At 40.0% G+C, this 18964-nt stretch overlaps 1 protein-coding gene across 3 annotated transcripts in view; it reads left to right on the top strand.

Annotated features, from left to right (window-relative positions):
• LRRC8D (leucine rich repeat containing 8 VRAC subunit D) overlaps window positions 1-16605 on the top strand; it is a 129690-nt gene extending 113085 nt beyond the window's left edge. For all 3 annotated transcript variants that reach the window (XM_065909190.1, XM_065909199.1, XM_065909181.1), the window contains exon 2: window positions 13657-16605. In XM_065909190.1, coding sequence (XP_065765262.1) covers window positions 13659-16235 — 2577 coding nt within the window. In that variant the 5' untranslated portion in view covers window positions 13657-13658 and the 3' untranslated portion in view covers window positions 16236-16605. The remainder of the gene's footprint in view (window positions 1-13656) is intronic.
• Window positions 16606-18964: the final 2359 nt, after the last annotated feature.

Genomic DNA, 18964 nt, shown 5'->3' with positions numbered 1-18964 from the left:
AGTTTGACTAAGAAGGCTGATTGTTTTTCTTTTTATTCATGTCCCACTTTTTTTTGTTTTTGTAATTGCATTTTTTATAATTAATTTATTTTTTAATTGAAGGATAATTGATTTACAGAATTTTGTTGTTCTCTGTCAAACCTCAACATGAATCCCAGCTGAGCCACAGGGGGAGCCTCACAGAACATTGTAGAAAGAAAATGAAAGTTGGTATTTGATTGGGTAGTGCACTCATGCCTGAGTGAAAAGTATATGTATTAGGTTGAGTAATTAAGCTATTTGCTTCTTCATACATTAAACTCTTTCATTAAATGACAGTTTAAGGCTATTTGACTTTTTTCTTTTTCTGATAAGATCTTTCTTTTTTTTAATTTATTTTTTATTGAAGGATAAATGCTTTGCAGAATTTTGCTGTTTTCTGTCAAACCTCAACATGAATCAGCCATAGGTATCCATATATCCCCTCCCTTTTGAAACTCCCTCCCATCTCCCTCCCCATCCCACTCCTCTAGGTTGATACAGAGCCCCTGTTTGAGTTTCTTGAGTCATATAGCTAATTCCCATTGGCTATCTATTTTACATATGGTAATGTAAGTTTCCATGTTACTCTTTCCATACATCTCACCCTCTCCTCCCCTCTCCCCATGTCCATAAGTCTATTCTCTATGTCTGTTTCTCCACTGTTGCCCTGTAAGTAAATTCTTCAGTACCAATTTTCTAGATTCCGTATATATGTGTTAGAATATGGTATTTATCTTTCTCTTTCTGACTCACTTCACTCTGTATAATAGGTTCTAGGTTCATCCACCTCATTAGAATTGACTCAAATGTGTTCCTTTTTATGGCTGAGTAACATTCCATTGTGTATATACACCACAACTTCTATATCCATTCATCTGTCAATGGCCATCTAGATCACTTCCAAGTTCTAGCTATTGTAAATAGTGCTGCAATGAACAATGGGATACATGTGTCTCTTTCAATTTTGGTTTCCTCAGGGTATATGCCTAGGAGTGGGATTTCTGGGTCATATGGTGGCTTTATTATATTTTATATACCTTCTTCCATAGTGGCTGTGTCAATTTACATTCCCACTAACAGTGCAAGAGTGTTCCCTTTACTCCACACCCTTTCCAACGTTTATTGTTTGTAGACTTTTTGATGAGGACCATTCTGACCAGTGTGAGGTGATATCTCATTGTAGTTTTGATTTGCATTTCTCTAATAATGAGTGATGTTGAGCATCTTTTCCTGTGTTTGTTACCTTTCTGTAGGTCTTCTTTGGAGAAACGTCTGTTTAGGTCTTTTTCCCACTTTTTGATTGGGTTGTTTGTTTTTCTGGTATTGAGTTGTATGAGCTGCTTATATATTTTGGAAATTAATCCTTTGTCAGTTGTTTCATTTGCTATTATTTTCTCCCATTCTGAGGTTTGTCTTTTCACCTTGCTTATAGTTTCCTTTGCTGAGCAAAATCTTTTAAGTTTAATCAGGTCCCACTTGTTGCCTTTTGTTTTTATTTCCATTACTCTCGGAGGTAGATCATAGAGGATCTTGCTTTGGTTTATGTCATTGGGTGTTCTGCCTGTTTTCCTCTAAGAGTTTTATAGTTTCTGGTCTTACATTTAGGTCTTTAATCCATTTTGAGTTTATCTTTTTGTATGGTGTTAGGAAGTGTTCTAATTTCATTCTTTTACATGTAGCTGTCCAGTTTTCCCAGCACCATTTACTGAAGAGGCTGTCTTTGCCCCATTGTATATTCTTGCCTCCTTTGTCAAAAATAAGATACCCATAGGTGCATGGGTTTATTTCTGGGCTTTCTATCTTGTTCCATTGGTCTATATTTCTGTTTTTGTGCAAGTACAATGCTGCCTTGATGACTGTAGCTTTGTAGTACAATCTGAAGTCAGGAAGGTTGATTCCTCCAGCTCCATTCTTCTTTCTCAAGACTGCTTTGGCTATTTGGGGTCTTTTGTGTTTCCATATGAATTGTGAATTTTTTTGTTCTAGTTCTGTGAAAAATGCCATTGGTAATTTGAAAGGGATTGCATTAAATCTGTAGACTGCATTTGGTAGTATAGTCATTTTCACAATATTGATTCTTCCTACCCAGGAACATGGAATATCTCTCTATCTGTTTATGTCATCTTTGATTTCTTTCATTACTGTCTTATAATTTTCTGTGTACAGTTCTTTTGTCTCCTTAGGTAAGTTTACTTCTAGATATTTAATTCTTTTTGTTGCAATGGTGAATGGAATTGATTCCTTCCTTCCTCTTTCTGATTTTTCATTGTTAGTATATAGAAATGCAAGTGATTTCTGTGTATTAATTTTGTATCCTGCAGCTTTGCTAAATTCACTGATTAGCTCTAGTAATTTTCTGATACTATTTTTAGGGTTTTCTATGTACAGTATCATGTCATCTGCAAACAATGAGAACTTTACTTCTTCTTTTCTGATCTGGATTCCTTTATTTCTTTTTCTTCTCCGATTGCTATAGCTAGGACTTTCAGAACTATGTTGAATAATAGTGGCAAAAATGGACACCCTTGTCTTGTTCTTGATTTAGGGGGAATGCTTTCAGTTTTTCACCATTGAGAATAATGTTTGCTGTAGACTTATCATATATGGCTTTTACTATATTGAGGTAGTCTCCATCTATGCCCATTTTTTGAATAGTTTTAATCACAAATGGGTGCTGAATTCTGTCAAAGGCTTTTTCTGTATCTATTGAGATGATCATATGGTTTTTATCTTTCAGTTTGTTAATATCGTGTATCACATTGATTGATTTGCGCATACTGAAGAATCCTTGCATCCCTGGAATAAACCCAGCTTGATCTTGGTGTATGAGCTTTTTGATGTGCTGCTGAATTCTGTTTGCTAAAATTTTGTTGAGGATTTTTGCATCTATGTTCATCAGTGATATTGGCCTGTAGTTTTCTGTTTTTGTGTTGTCTTTGTCTGGTTTTGATATCAGGGTGATGGTGGCCTGGTAGAATGACTTTGGAAGTGTTCCTTCCTCTGCAATTTTTTGAAAGAGTTTTAGAAGGATAGGTATTAGCTCTTCTCTGAATGTTTGATAGAATTCTCCTGTGAAGCCATCTGGTCCTGGGCTTTTGTTTTTTGGGGAGATTTTTGATCACAGCTTCAATTTCAGTGCTTGTAGTTGGGTTGTTCATAATTTCTATTTCTTCCTGGTTCAGTCTTGGAAGAAGATTGAGCTTTTCTAAGAATCTGTCCATTTCTTCCGGGTTATCTATTTTATTGCAATATAGTTGTTCATAATAGTCTCTTATAATCCTTTGTATTTCTGCGTTGTCTATTGTAACCTCTCCTTTTTCATTTCTAATTTTGTTGACTTGATTCTTCTCTCTTTTTTTCTTAATGAGTCTGGCTAAGGGTTTGTCAATTTTGCTTATCTTCTCAAAGAACCAGCTTTTAGTTTTATTGATCTTTACCATTGTTTCTTTCATTTCTTTTTCATTTATTTCTGCTCAGATCTTTATGATTTCTTTCCTCCTACTAATTTCAGGGTTTTTTCTTCTTCTTTTCCCAGTTGCTTTAGGTATTAAATTAGGTTGTCTATTTGATGTTTTTCTTGTTTCTTGAGGTAGGATTGTATTGCTGTAAAATTCCCCCTTAGAACTGCTTTTGCTGCATCCCATAGGTTTTGAGTTGCCGTGTTTTCATTGTCATTTGTTTCTAGAAATTTTTGATGTCTCTTTTGATTTCTTCAGTAACCTGTTGGTTATTTAGAACCGTGTTGTTTAATCTCTATATGTTTGTATTTCTTATAGTTTTTTTCTTGTAATTGATATCTAGTCTCATAGCATTGTGGTCGGAGAAGATGCTTGATACACTTTCAATTTTCTTAAATTTACTGAGGTTTGATTTGTGACCCAACATGTGGTCTATCCTGGAGAATGTTCCATGTGCACTTGAGAAGAAGGTGTATTCTACATTTGGATGGAAGGTCCTGAAGATATCAATGAGATCCATCTCATCTAATGTGTCATTTAGACTTGTGTTTCCTTATTAATTTTCTCTTTTGATGATTTGTCCATTGGTGTGAGTGGGGTGTTAAAGTCTCCTACTATTATTTCTCCTTTTATATCTGTTAGTTTTGTCTTATGTATTGAGGTGCTCCTATGTTGGGTGCATAGATATTTACGATTGTTATGTCTTCCTCTTGGATTGATCCCTTGATCATTATGTAGTGTCCTTCCTTACCTCTTATAATCTTCTTTATTTTAAGGTCTATGTTGCCTGATATGAGGATTGCCACTCCAGTTTTTTTTCACTTCTCATTTGCATGGAATATATTTTTCCATCCTCTCACTTTCAGTCTTTATGTGTTTTGAGGTCTGAAGTGGGTTTCTTGTAGAAGCATATATATGAGTCTTGTTTTTTGTATCCATTCAGCCCATATATAAGCCTAAATGACTATATAAGTCCATTTAATATTTGTTGTGAAGCTGGTTTGGTGGTACTGAATTCTCTTAACTTTTGCTTGTCTGAAAAGCTTTTTATTTCTCCATCAATTTTGAATGAGATCTTTGCTGGGTACAGTAATCTTGGTTGTAGAGTTTTCCCTTTCAGTAATTTAAATATATCCTGCCATTCCCTTCTGGCCTGCAGAGCTTCTGCTGAAAGATTAGCTGTTAATCATATGGGGTTTCCCTTGTATGTTACTTGTTGCTTCTCCCTTGCTACTTTTAATATTCTTTCTTTGTGTTTAGTCTTTGTTAGTTTGATTAGTATGTGTCTTGGCGTGTTTCTCCTTGGGTTTATCCTGTATGGGACTCCTTGTGCCTCTTGGACTCGATTGGCTATTTCCTTTTCTATGTTGGGGAAATTTTCAACTATAATCTCTTCAAAAATTTTCTCATACCCTTTCTTTCTCTCTTCTTCTTCTGGGACCCCTATAATTTGAATATTGCTGCATTTGATATGGTCCCAGAAGTCTCTGAGACTGTCCTCAGCTCTCTTCATTCTTTTTACTTTATTCTGCTCTTCAGAAGTTATTTCCACCATTTTATCTTCCTGCTCACTGATTCATTCTTTTGCTTCAGATATTCTGCTATTGATTCCTTCTAGAGTATTTTTAATTTCAGTAATTGTGTTGTCTCTGCGTGCTTATTCTTTCTCTCTTTTAGGTCTTTATTAATTGGTTCTTGCACTTTCTCCATTTTGTTTTCAAGGTTTTTGATCATCTTTAATATTTTTATTCTGAATTCTTTTTGCAGGTAATTTTCCTATTTCCTCTTCATTTATTTGGACTTCTATGTTTCTAGTTTGTTCCTTCATTTGTGCAGTATTTCTCTGCCTTTTCTTTTTTTTTTTAAAGTTATTGTGTTTGAGGTCTTTTTCCAGGCTTCACGGAAAGTTGAACTCTTTCCTTGAAGAAGGTTGAATTCTTTCTTCCTTTTGGTTTCTGCCCTCCTAAGGTTGGTCCAGTGGTTTGTGTTAGTTTCATAGAGTGAGATTTATGCTGAGTTTTTGTTTGTTTTTCCTCTGATGGGCAAGGCTGAGTGAGGTGGTACTCCTGTCTGCTGATGATTGGGTTTGCATTTTTGTTTTGTTTGTTTTTTAGATGAGGCGTCCCGCACAGGGTGCTACTGGTGGTTGAGTGATGCCGGGTCTTGTATTCAAGTGGTTTCCTTTGTGTGAACTCTCAGTATTTAGTACTCCCTAGATAGAGTTAGTTCTCTGGTAGTCTAGAGTCTTGGAGTCAGTGTTCCCACTCCAAAGGCTCAGGGTTTGATCTCTGGTCAGGAATGAAGATTCCACAAGTGGTTTGTTTTGGCATTAAGGGAAAGTAAAACAAATATCCAAAAATGAGAAACCAAAGATGAACCCCAGACAAATGACAGTTACAAAATCAGGCAAATAATAATTAAAATAATGGAATATACACATATACATATACACCCATGAGCAAAGTGAAAACAGTCCAACATAAATAAAGTACAGTAGATTGATCCAGGGAACAAAAGAAATAAAAAATTATATTTACCAGTTAATAACAAAACTAACTTAAGCACAAACTGGAAAACAAAACTAAAGCAAGGTGCCAAGTGGGGAATAAATCAATGAAAACAAAACTAACAAATACATTGAGAGGAAAGGAAAGAAAGAAAGCGGAGATATGCAAAGTTAAATAGAGGTAGATGAAGAAGATTTATATACATTTAAGATTAACTGCAAGGAGAAAAGAGCAGTAGGAAAGGCAAACGAAGGAATAAATGTAAAAAAAATGTAATAGGTTTAAAAAAATTAAAATTTTAAAAAAAGAGAAAAGAAAAAAAAAAATGGAAGAAGAAAGAAAAAAGGGGAAAAAAAGGAAAACTCCACAGAACTGCGAAAGCCCAACGTAGAGGTTTATGACAACAATTAAAAATGTGACTAAGGAAAAAGAAAAAAAAAAGCTCAAAAGTTTAATTGGATTTCTTAGTGCCAGTAAAATCAACAACTACAACAGAGAGGGGGGAAAAAGAAAAAAAAAATCCAAAAGAATGTACAGAACAAATCAAAAAATAAGAATACTAAATGTTTTTCTTGAGTCACTGCTGTCAGAGTCCTTTCCTGTGCTGAGAGTCACAGTCCACCTCACCTCCCTAGGATGCGCTCCAACACTGTGCTGATCTCTGGACCTGCTGTGGGGGCCGCTCAGACTCTAATCCGGTCCTGCTCCTGTGTGTTCTTGCCTCCAGTGTCCACAGCTATCAGAGCTAGTGCGTTTTCTTTTGTGGGAGCTCTCAGTGGCCTTTTATATATTCCATAGACACAGAGTCTGCTTAGTCAATCATGTGGATTTAATCTGCAGCTGGTGCAGCTGGTGGGAAGGTTTTGGGTCTTCTTCCTTAGCCACACTGCCCCTGGGTTTCAGCTGTGGTTTTATTTACATATCGGTTGTCCACTGGGCTCCTGAGGCTGCCCTGGAGGACTTGGGTTTGCCCCTGTGAGGGCCAGGTGTGGAGGTGGCGCAGCTGCTTGGGCCGCAGGGGTTCTGGCAGCACCAGGTATTCGGGGGTTGGTGGCTAGGGCAGCAGGAAATACAGTGCTCTAGAAGGGTGGGGCAACCAGTATTGGCCAATATGCTCCAGCATTCTTGCCTGGAGAGCCCCCACCCTAACAGAGAAGCCTCGCAGGCCACAGTCTACAGGGTAGTAAAGAGTCGGACAGGACTGAAGCGACCCTGCGTGCGTAAACACGAGACTTTTTTCTTTGCCTGTGGCAGCTCTGCCCCAGTGAGAGTTGAGCGTGAAGGTGGTGCAGCTGCTTGGCTTGCAGGGACACAAACTGCCTCCGCAGCAGGAGTTACGGCCCTACAGAGTTTTTTTCGAGCCTCTTATACCTGGCGATCAGAAGGCCTCTCTGGCCAGTCTTTCTCCGTAGCTTCGCCAGTTCAGGCACTTAGAGGGATCTTTTGCCTGGGGTCCTTCTGTGTTGTTCGGTACATCAGGCATATAGAGGGCCCCCCCCCCCCCGCCCGGAGATCAGCGCATCAGGCCCTTACAGGAGCCCCCTGAGTGGGGTCCTACTCTATAGTTCAGAGTGTCAGGCGTTTGATGGTCAGCCTCTATTCAGCCGCTGATGCTGTCTGTCGAGAGAGAGGGGCTATGGTGATGGTTCCACCCCATACATGTGACTAAGCAGTATCGCCTTGCTTCCATGGCTGCCTGCCTTTCCTCCACAGGCATTTCCCATCACGATCTCCTCCTTCACGTCCCCTCCATTGGTCTTTCCGCAGTCAGCAGCAGCCCTCACCTTGGGATTGCTCCACAATCCCTAAACTCCAGCTCCCAGCCGCTGCCCCTTCCAGGAGACCTGCGTTTCTGCCTGGCGTATGTATGGTTGCAGCAAGTACTGTCTGATTCTCATTCCATTTAGGCTGCCACAGATCAACTGTTTCAATCTCAACCTTAAATGTTTTTCCTCTGACTCAGACAATTGCTCCGCTGTGGAAATCAGACCCCTGCTTCAGTTCCCCCAGCCGCCGAGGGTGGGTCCAGTCCTATTAACACTCCTGTTTTTCCCCCTAGTTTCTTCCTCCTACTGAGTTTGGCGTGGTTCTATATATGCTTTTCCACTGGTCAGGTCCTCCTGTCCGCTCCCAGCTGGTGTTCTGCATGCACTTCTGTGTCTGAGGTGTATTCCTGATGTATCCGTGGAGAGAGATGTACTCGACATCCACCTACTCTTCCACCATCTTGTTCTCCCATTTTTTCTTTTAATAGGGGTGGTTGATGATTATATTTCTTTTGTTTTAATGCTAGACTTTTTCTTTTACTAAGGATAATCTCATTAATATAAGTTTTCCAGCAAATACTGCCATATTTACATGCTAATAAACAGGAAAAAAAGAGCAGGATTTGAATCCTGGTCTCTTTGGATAAAAGTTGTGTTCTTTCTAGGATAATTTGCCATGTCCTAATATAAATAATTTTAATTGAAATGTTTTTGAATGAATAAGTGAAATTGAATGCAAAATTTTGTCTTTTTTTTTTTAAGAATGAATTCTGTGTACATAGTGCTACATGCTAAGCTCAAAATTCAAGAATTTGGCCTAATCATTTTCATTAAAGACCGATTAAGATAGCCTCGCTTTCTGCTCTGCATTCTGATTCAGCAGACGTCTTTGGGTCTTACTTTGTGTCAGACCCTGAATTAGGTATTTCTAATACCTGGCCCACATGACCTTGAGAGGTAGATGTTGATAGCAAGGTTTTATAGGTGAGGCATGGATTCTCAGAGAAGATGAGTAAAATGCTAACGATTTGTCTCCAGAACCAGTTCTGTTCAATCATAATAGCATAGCTGTCATTTAAAAACATATTTGCACTTAGAATATATGTAGTCCAGCCAACAATGAGGCTATACTCCTATTTATTTTCACTTTCCTGTTTCTGCTGAGAATTAGTTTAGGCAATAAAATAACAAAGATTGAGGTCTAGCTTCTAAATTTTAATAGTTTTACTGGGATATAGTTCATATACTATAAATTTTACCCATTTAAGGTGTACAGTGATAGTCAGTCAGCCATGTCTGACTCTTTGTGACCCCAGAGACTATAGCCCACCAGGCTCCTCAGTCCATGGAATTTCCCAGGCAAGAATACTGGAATGGGTTGCCATTTCTTTCTCCAGGGGATCTTCCCAACCCAGGGCTTGAACCCAGGTCTCTTACATTGGAGGCAAATTATTTACTGTCTGAGGCAACAGGGAAGCCCTTTAAGGTATATAGTTCAGTGCTTAATTTAGTATAGTCACAGGGTTGTCAAACCATTGTAATTTTTAATTTCTGAATCTGACTATTAGTTGTTGGTTTATTCCACTATCATTGGCCGTAAGATAAGAAATAGAATCGTATATCATAAAATAATATAGACCCATTGTCTATAATTTTCTGATTCATCTTTGTCCAACCAAAGTCTAGTAACTTCCCCCTTTCAACTTTAGTACAAAAAGCTTCCTCACCATCCATGAGAAATATTTGCTTACGGGATATTAAGCTGATTTTCCTATGTGCCATAGAGAAGTCTTAGAATGTGAAATCTACTTACTTAAAATGTAATTCTTAAAGATATATAAAGCGGAACTCAAAGCGTGTATGCAATTAGTATTTATTAATGTGCCTTCTTCAGGTTAAAAAAAAAAATCCCCTAATAACCATTGATAGCCATTTCTGACTAATGGCTAAGGAGATCAAGCTTCAAGATATCTAAATACAGTCTCCTCCCTCATTAACTTGACTTTTAGATTAGAAAAAAGTCACTTGAGTATCATAAGAGACTTAATAAACTATGTTATATGAACATGTAGTTAATGTACTTTGTACACATACATGTATACTGTATATGAAGAGCAATTTTTATTTTCAAAGTGCCACTGCATCTTTAATTCAGGTAGTGGTTGAAACACTTCCAGTTTTCCACCCCGTTTTTGATAGGTGAAATTGGAGAACGGACACATTAATTGAAGTCCTGTGTTCAAGATAAGACCTAGTCAATGGTCGACATTGCAAAAAACTACTGATTTCCTGCCTATGGCCAGGCACTTCCTTATAACTTCATTGAAACCATCTTTGGTTTCCATCTCTTGACTTACCCATTAAATGTGATATCTATGCAGAGACATACTAGACTAATAATAGAATAACATTAGAATGTACAGATGTGAGAACTGGACCTTAAAGAAGGCTTAGCACTGAAGAATTGCTGCTTTTGAACTGTGATGGTAGAGAAGATGCTTGAGGGCCTTTTGGACAGCAAGGAGATCAAACCAGTCAATCCTAAAGGAAATCAACCCTGAATATTCATTGGAAGGACTGATGCTGAAGCTCCAATTATTTGGCCACCTGATGAGAAGAGCTGAAGACCCTGATGCTGGGAAAGATTGAGGGCAAGAGAAGAGGCAACAGAGAATGAGATGGTTGGATGGCATCACTGACTCAGTGAACATGAGTTTGAGCAAACTCAGGGAGATAGTGAAGGACAGAGAAGCCTGGCGTGCTGCTGTTCATAGGGTCACAAAGAGTCAGACACGACTTAGCAACTGAACAACAAGAATTCCTTATAATTTCTGTAATATAATTTCTCCCATGTGTCTGTGCCATTGACTTGCTATTTGTTCTGCCAAAATTATATTCCTCTACTCCCCACAACTCCATGGAAGTTCTCATCCTTCTAGTCTCATCTGAAAAACCAGATCTCTGCAGTCCTCCCATTTACCCAGTGTGGCTCTAAGTTTGCGCTGTTCTGTGCCTCCCCTATACTTTGCATTAACCAGGTAAGAGCAATTTTCTTACCATGTCATAATAATACACTTATTGCTTGTCATCTACCATTTGAGCAGGAGCTCCTTGAGGGACCATTTCTATCTTCTCCTCCATGGTGCCTGACGCATGTTTTTTTTTTGAATTCTGAGTGAATGTCATGAAAGGTGGTTCAGGTGTTGATTACATAATTTCATTCCTCTGTCTCCTCAAAGCCAAGGACAACAGTGAGAAGGTCCTTCCTTCAACAGCCAAGCCTTAACCAAGAGCACAGTCACTGTGATAGAGAAAGAGATTTGAAGATGAAAGATTCTGTTAGCTCTGTCACTTAATTGGCTCAGGAAGGTCACTTAAGATTTTTGTGCCTCAGGTTTCCTCATATCCTTGGGCAATAGTAATGGGCAAAAAATAGTTATTGTGAGAATCAGTTGAGACATTTTATGGAAAAGTAGCTTGCAAACTGTAAAGCACTGCAAACATGGGAAGAGACCTTAGAATCTGGTAGAAAGAACAGGTGGTTTGGCCTTAAATCAGATTTTAAGCCCAGACTCCAATTATTTGACTTGCACAACTTAACTCCTGAGAGCCTATGCCTTTGCTTGTCAAAGGAAAGCAATAACACTTAGGCAGCTTAGAGTGATGTTGTGAAGGTTAGATGGAATCCAGGCAATGTTGCATCTGTGTGCATTCAACTGTTAGCAACCAGAGCTTTTGCATATTGTATATTCATACCTCTGCACCCTCTTTTCTGTGGCAGATTTTACCCCAGGGAGAGCAGGCCTTTCCTCTCAGGCCAGGGAGAGGACAGTAAGGGCAGACTGCTGGAGGAAGTTCCTGACTCTCCCGGCCTGTGACCCCAGCTGGCCTGGGTGTGCCTTGGGACAGGGGTGAGGCAAAGTCTCAATGTGGTGTCCCAGCACATTCCTAGGGCAGCTGTTTCTGCTGTAGCTTCTTTTACCATTTCTTTTTGAAGCTCCTTATTAAAGTTAAAGCATGCATACCAAAAAAGGTGTACATAGCCTAAGTGTATAGATCATATTTTATAAACTGAACACACCCACATAACCAGATCATTCATTCTCGTTACTGCCTGATGTTCCACTTTGTAAATGCACCACATCTGATTTTTCTTTTCCGGTGCTGATGGACGTTTGGATAATCCAGTTTAGGGGTGTTGCAGAGTGCTGCTATGATTGCTTACTCATGTCTTTTGATGGGTATATGTATTTCTCATGGGTGTATACTTAGCAGTGGGAGTGCTGGGCCATAGAGTATGCATATATTCAGTTTGGGTAGATATTAAAAAAAATTTCCCAGCATATTTGTATAAATTCATACTCTCACCAGAAGTGTTTGAGTTCTAATTGCTCCACATCCTCACATCTTCAGTATTATCTGTATTTTTAATTTTAGGAGTTCTGGTGGATTTTATAAGACTGTGTAGCATTTTGGAAGTGGAATCATTCCCTCAGCCCCCAAAGCTTCAAATTTAATACGTTCATTTCAGGAATGTGCTGTGTACAGAAGCAGGGGATTATGAAGATACAAAGCTCCTGGTATGATACTTGGTATACGGAAGGAAGATGACAAATGATAGCTGCTATCATTATAACCCTCCTCCTCCTCCTCATCATCACTCCTCACTGCCTTCTCTGCTCTTCAGGGGAGAGAGTAGGACACGGTAGATCCAAGGGTGAATAAGACATAGTCTCTACCCAGTAGGAGCTCAAGAGCTAGTTGAAGAGGCCAACACTGGAAATAGATTATTTTTAGAGAGTACAATAGGAACTTTCGAAAGAGGTAGTGCTTGAGCTGGGACTTGAAGAATAAGTCAGAGTTCAACAGAAAAAAAAAAGGAAATGGGCTGGAGGAAATGGCAGGGGCACAAAACCCTTGGTGGGGAGTGGCTGCTGTGGGCAGCCTGCTAGAAGAGAAGAGCCATCTGAGGCTGGAATCATCGCGTGCTGGTGTTGGTTTTTCGGGTGTTATCACCCTTGCTAGGATGCATGGGGCAGAGCTGCTGACCATTCGGGGTCAGTGTGACCTTACAGTACCCTGCTGCTGTGTTCTCCACCCTCCATCTTTTATTTTCTACCTCCTCTAGGAAAACAATCCGCCTTCTCTTCTCTCTCTCTCGGGATCAAAACCTGTCCCGAGTGTAAGGTGCTTGAAAACCACCACTGAAGCTTTGATAGCTGCAAAATGTCAGTGGTTACAGGAATCCCACAGCTTCTTTGCCGTGTGTTCCTTTAACTATGTTTATGTTGAGGACTGGCTAATAGTTTTTATTCTCGTGTGGGTCCAGGTTGCTTGTGGCGGCAATTAAATTTAACAAAATGCTCTTCTTCCCAGTACCATATGTAGACCATGGATAAATGTTCTTGAGGAATTTTGATGATTATGATAATGGTGATAAAGGTGATGATCAAGAACTAATACAATGTCTCATTGATTGAGCATCAACTGTGTGTCAAGCATTGGCTATATAACAGTAAGGAAGACAGACATGATCCCTATGCGCATGGAACTGAGAATCTTAGGGAGGATCAGACAAGTAAACAGTTGGTTCTACTAGTGTAATAAGGGCTGTGATGGATAGAGGTATGTAGTTCTGTGAGAGCACATCAAAGAAGCACCTCACCCAGACTAGGAATCAGGGAGGGCATCCTGGGAAAGGCACCATAAACCTGATAGCCTCGTGAAGGGAAGTGGGGAGGAAGTATTCCAGGCAGAGGAAACAGTGCATAGGAGGAGAAGAGTGCAAGGGAGGTTGGCTGACTGGAGAAGCTGGAAGAAGAGGCTAGAAATAGAAAGCATTTTGCCACTTAATGTTTCCATTTGCATCTGTGTCATAATATCTTTTGTTTGCCTGTTTTCTAGGAATGTTTACCCTTGCGGAAGTTGCTTCACTTAATGACATTCAGCCAACTTACCGAATCCTGAAACCATGGTGGGACGTGTTTATGGATTACCTGGCTGTCGTTATGCTGATGGTAGCCATCTTTGCAGGAACCATGCAACTTACCAAAGATCAGGTGGTCTGCTTGCCAGTATTGCCAACTCCTGTAAGTTCAAAGGCACATGCTACACCAGGAAATGCCGACGTTACCACCAACATCCCGAAGATGGAATCAGCCACAGACCAAGACCAAGATGGGCGGATGACAAATGAGATTTCCTTTGGCGCATCTGCTGTGACCCCTGACATACCTCTCAGAGCCACATATCCTCATGCAGATTCCACGGTTCCAAATCAGGAGACCAAGAAAGAGAAGAAAGACCCAACAGGCCGAAAAACAAACTTGGATTTTCAGCAATATGTGTTTATTAATCAGATGTGTTACCATCTGGCCCTTCCGTGGTATTCCAAGTACTTTCCATATCTTGCTCTTATACATACTATTATTCTCATGGTCAGTAGCAACTTTTGGTTCAAATATCCCAAAACATGCTCAAAAGTAGAGCATTTCGTTTCGATCTTAGGAAAGTGCTTTGAATCTCCTTGGACTACTAAAGCGTTGTCTGAGACAGCATGTGAAGACTCGGAGGAAAACAAGCAGAGAATAACAGGTGCCCAGACTCTACCAAAGCATGTGTCTACCAGCAGTGATGAAGGGAGCCCCAGCGCCAGCACCCCGATGATCAACAAGACTGGGTTCAAATTTTCAGCCGAGAAGCCCGTGATCGAAGTCCCCAGCATGACCATCCTGGATAAAAAGGACGGGGAACAGGCCAAAGCCCTGTTCGAGAAAGTGCGGAAGTTCCGTGCTCACGTGGAAGACAGTGACCTGATCTATAAACTCTATGTGGTCCAAACAGTTATCAAAACGGCCAAATTCATTTTTATTCTCTGCTACACAGCAAATTTTGTCAACGCAATCAGCTTTGAACACGTCTGCAAGCCCAAAGTGGAGCACCTGACTGGTTACGAGGTGTTCGAGTGCACCCACAACATGGCGTACATGCTGAAAAAGCTGCTCATCAGTTACATATCCATTATTTGTGTGTATGGTTTTATCTGCCTCTACACTCTCTTCTGGTTATTCAGGATTCCTTTGAAGGAATATTCTTTTGAGAAAGTCAGAGAAGAGAGCAGTTTCAGTGACATTCCAGATGTCAAAAATGATTTTGCGTTCCTTCTCCACATGGTAGACCAGTATGACCAGCTCTATTCCAAGCGTTTTGGGGTGTTCTTGTCAGAAGTCAGTGAAAATAAACTTCGAGAAATTAGTTTGAACCACGAGTGGACATTTGAAAAACTGAGGCAGCACGTGTCACGCAATGCCCAGGACAAGCAGGAGCTGCATTTGTTTATGCTGTCAGGGGTGCCTGATGCTGTCTTTGACCTCACAGACCTGGATGTGCTAAAACTCGAGCTGATTCCAGAAGCTAAACTTCCTGCTAAGATTTCTCAGATGACTAATCTCCAAGAGCTTCACCTGTGCCACTGCCCTGCAAAAGTGGAGCAGACTGCTTTCAGCTTTCTCCGCGATCACTTGAGATGCCTTCACGTGAAGTTCACTGATGTGGCGGAAATTCCTGCCTGGGTGTATCTGCTCAAAAACCTTCGCGAACTGTACTTGATAGGCAATTTGAACTCTGAAAACAATAAGATGATAGGCCTCGAATCTCTCCGAGAGTTGCGGCACCTTAAGATCCTCCACGTGAAGAGCAATTTGACCAAAGTCCCCTCCAACATTACTGATGTGGCCCCACATCTCACCAAGTTAGTCATTCATAATGACGGCACTAAACTCCTGGTACTGAACAGCCTTAAGAAAATGATGAATGTTGCCGAGCTTGAACTCCAGAACTGTGAGCTAGAGAGAATTCCACATGCTATTTTCAGCCTCTCTAACTTACAGGAACTGGATTTAAAGTCAAATAACATCCGCACAATTGAAGAAATCATCAGTTTCCAGCATTTAAAACGACTGACTTGTTTAAAATTATGGCATAATAAAATTGTCACCATTCCACCCTCCATCACCCACGTCAAAAACTTGGAGTCACTTTATTTCTCTAACAACAAGCTGGAATCCCTACCAGTGGCAGTGTTTAGTTTACAGAAACTCAGATGCTTAGATGTGAGTTACAACAACATTTCCATGATCCCAATAGAAATAGGATTGCTTCAGAACCTGCAGCATTTGCATATCACGGGGAACAAAGTGGACGTTCTGCCGAAACAGCTGTTTAAATGTGTTAAGTTGAGGACTTTGAATCTGGGGCAAAACTGCATCACATCCCTCCCAGAGAAAATCGGTCAGCTGTCACAGCTCACCCAGCTGGAGCTAAAGGGGAATTGCTTGGACCGCCTGCCAGCCCAGCTGGGCCAGTGTCGCCTGCTCAAGAAAAGTGGGCTTGTGGTGGAAGATCACCTTTTTGACACCCTGCCCCTTGAAGTCAAAGAAGCGTTGAATCAAGATATAAATATTCCCTTTGCAAATGGGATTTAAACTGAGATCCTGCCTGCACATACATGTGCAGGAACCACTTCCTAGATTGCAGATGTTCACGTACCAGTTATTGCAAGATGATGCATTTTAGGAGTAGATACACCTTTAAAAATACAACACAGGGAGAGGACGCATAGAAGGCTGATAGAAGACATAACTGAATGTTCAGCGTTTGTAGTGTTTTAAGTCATTTACTTCCAAATCTTTTCTCTCTTTTTCTTTTTTCTGGGGAAAGGGAAGGAAAAATTATAATCACTAATCTTGGTTTCTTTTTAAATTGTTTGTAACTTGGATGCTGCCGCTACTGAATGTTTACAAATTGCTTGCCTGCTAAAGTAAATGATTAAATTGACATTTTCTTACTATGCCACCTTTTTTTGAGGTGTCTTGATTTACTTTGCATAATTGGTATAATAATGCTTTAATTCAGACCACTGAAGGCACATCAGGTAAATTTAGATTTGCTGAAATACTGATTTCTTTTTTGTTTTAATTTCAAGCACCTAAAATAAGCACTGCTTATAATATTTAATTGGTGCTACTGCTTCTGAGAATCCCATTTTATAGATTTTACAGTCTTGAAGGCCTGAATTGCAGCAGAAGAGTGTAGATCATTGAGGGAGTTTTGTTTGTTTGTTTTTTAAGAATAAATATCAATGAAAAAATAAAAGAACTCTTTCCTTACTAATAGTTGTTTTCCATAGTCCGGAGTTCTGATTATATGATATGCTTTTCTATCACTACTATAGAGCTGCCAATAAATAAAAAATGTTAGTTTAAAATAAATTTAATTACAACCAAAATAAAATTTTAATGTTTAAAGACTAACATCCTTCCAGTTTATCACCATTTGGAAGATAACACAAATTCAAAGCAAATATCATTAAATTACTTACCCTTTCCACCATGGGGAAAAAAGTAGGATTTGTAGTTCACTAAGTTGGAAACTATTTCTATTCATTTTAGTGACAAGCTGTGCTTCCTGTGTTTGTCTGCAGCTAGGAAGGGTCATGTTCAGGGAAATGCTAGCAGAATGTACTTTTTGGGTGATGATTTTTCCTTTTTTATCTAACTTAGAAAGTAGCTAAATCGATCTCAGAAAATCAAAAAACTTACTGCCACCTGTCTGTGTATAGCTTGGCAGGTATTTCATAGGCTTTTCTACACTCGGATAGTCTCTCGTCACACCTTAGCATGACTTGAAAGATTTTGCAGAGAATGTGAAAAGATGGACTCGCGTGCATGCTTTTTCTCCCCCAAACTGATCTCTGGGGCTGCTGGCCTGTTGCAAGTGGTGGTGGTCTTTGCCTACTATATAGCTTCTGAATATTTACCTTCAGAGGCATTATCACTGATGGGAGAATCTGCGGCCACCGTGGCCAAATGAGCAACTGACCCCAGTGTCAGCATCCTGACCACTCTGTCTCTTCCTAAAAGACTTCAGGTAGAAGAGTAACATAAACGGCCAGGTTTAGAAAATCAGAGGATCGTGACTGAGTTTTGGTGTAAGCAAGTTCTCTCTGGTGCAGGCATCTTCCATTTCTCTCAGCATTCATTGATATATTCACTGGTATTGATCATGTACCTACTTTGTGCCTTGGAAATTCAAGGAACTGAGGATTCGCTGTTGGAATAAGTCACAGCCTTGGGTTTATAACAGACTGTGCGAGATCATATCAATTAGGCAATAAATACAAATAATTGGTTACAGTTGTCATGTAGAAGGCATACAGAATCTGCATGAATAACAGCTGGGAGGGGGCACATTTGGTTCAAGTGGAGGTTCAGGGAAGTTTGCATTTAGAAACTCTGCCTGTCAACACTTGTGGACATTTCTTCCCCACCAGCCCCTCAGGGCGCTGTTCTCCCTAAAGAGTAAGGCCACCACCCAAAATTGGTATAACATCTTTAGAAGGATGCCTCACTTGTGAGATAAACAGTCCAGATCTTAGGATCCTTGCTTTATGGACTAGGAAGCTTGTCTTCCTCTTTAAAAAGTGCATGTTGTTCTTGTAGGCACAGGTGACAGCCTTCCCTCAGCTCACCTTGCTTGTCAGAGGAGAGGCCTGGAGGAACCCAGAGTCTGGCCCTCCCACAGCTTGACCACTGGCAGCTGCCCTTAGGCACCTGTTTCTTTATCAATATTTGGGGTTCAGTCACGTAGAACTGATTGGTATTACATGCCTTCAAACAATACCAAGGGGTATTTTTACTCTTACCCAAACTTCTATTGACTTTATCAGCCCTTAATGATTTCCTTGAACTCTGAAGAGTTCACGGTCAATTGATTTAAATGCCGCATTCCTTGCCACTGTTTGCAAATAACCATATTTTAAAAGAGGCTTCCTAAGAAATGCTGGTTCATCCAACAGATTTTAAATGCACTGGGTCTTGGAGTCTCAATAAAACAGCAGATGAGATTATGGGCCCAAATATACTATCAACCCATATGTCCTCACAAATTTATGTTGGCACTGCATGCTCTAGACACGGGGAAAGCACAAGTTAAAATGTACAAGTTTGGCTTACTAGCATTTTCGTATCTTCTAAAGTTCCTTGAGCACCACTTGAGGAAAATTATTTTGAAGTATCTTTAAATGTTCCATGTATATGCGAATCCCTGAGAACCTGGCTTATTTTCAAATGTTTGACTTTTTCCCCATCAACATTCAGTTTTGGCTTAGCGGAGAGGATTGGCTTTTACAGGGGTTCAGAAAGATGAGCTGAGA

The sequence above is a fragment of the Muntiacus reevesi genome, chromosome 1, assembly GCF_963930625.1.
Source record: "Muntiacus reevesi chromosome 1, mMunRee1.1, whole genome shotgun sequence".
In the NCBI taxonomy this organism is placed as follows: domain Eukaryota; kingdom Metazoa; phylum Chordata; class Mammalia; order Artiodactyla; family Cervidae; genus Muntiacus; species Muntiacus reevesi.
The sequence above is the reverse complement of the archived record's forward strand: the minus strand, read 5'-3'. Positions and strand labels throughout refer to the sequence as shown.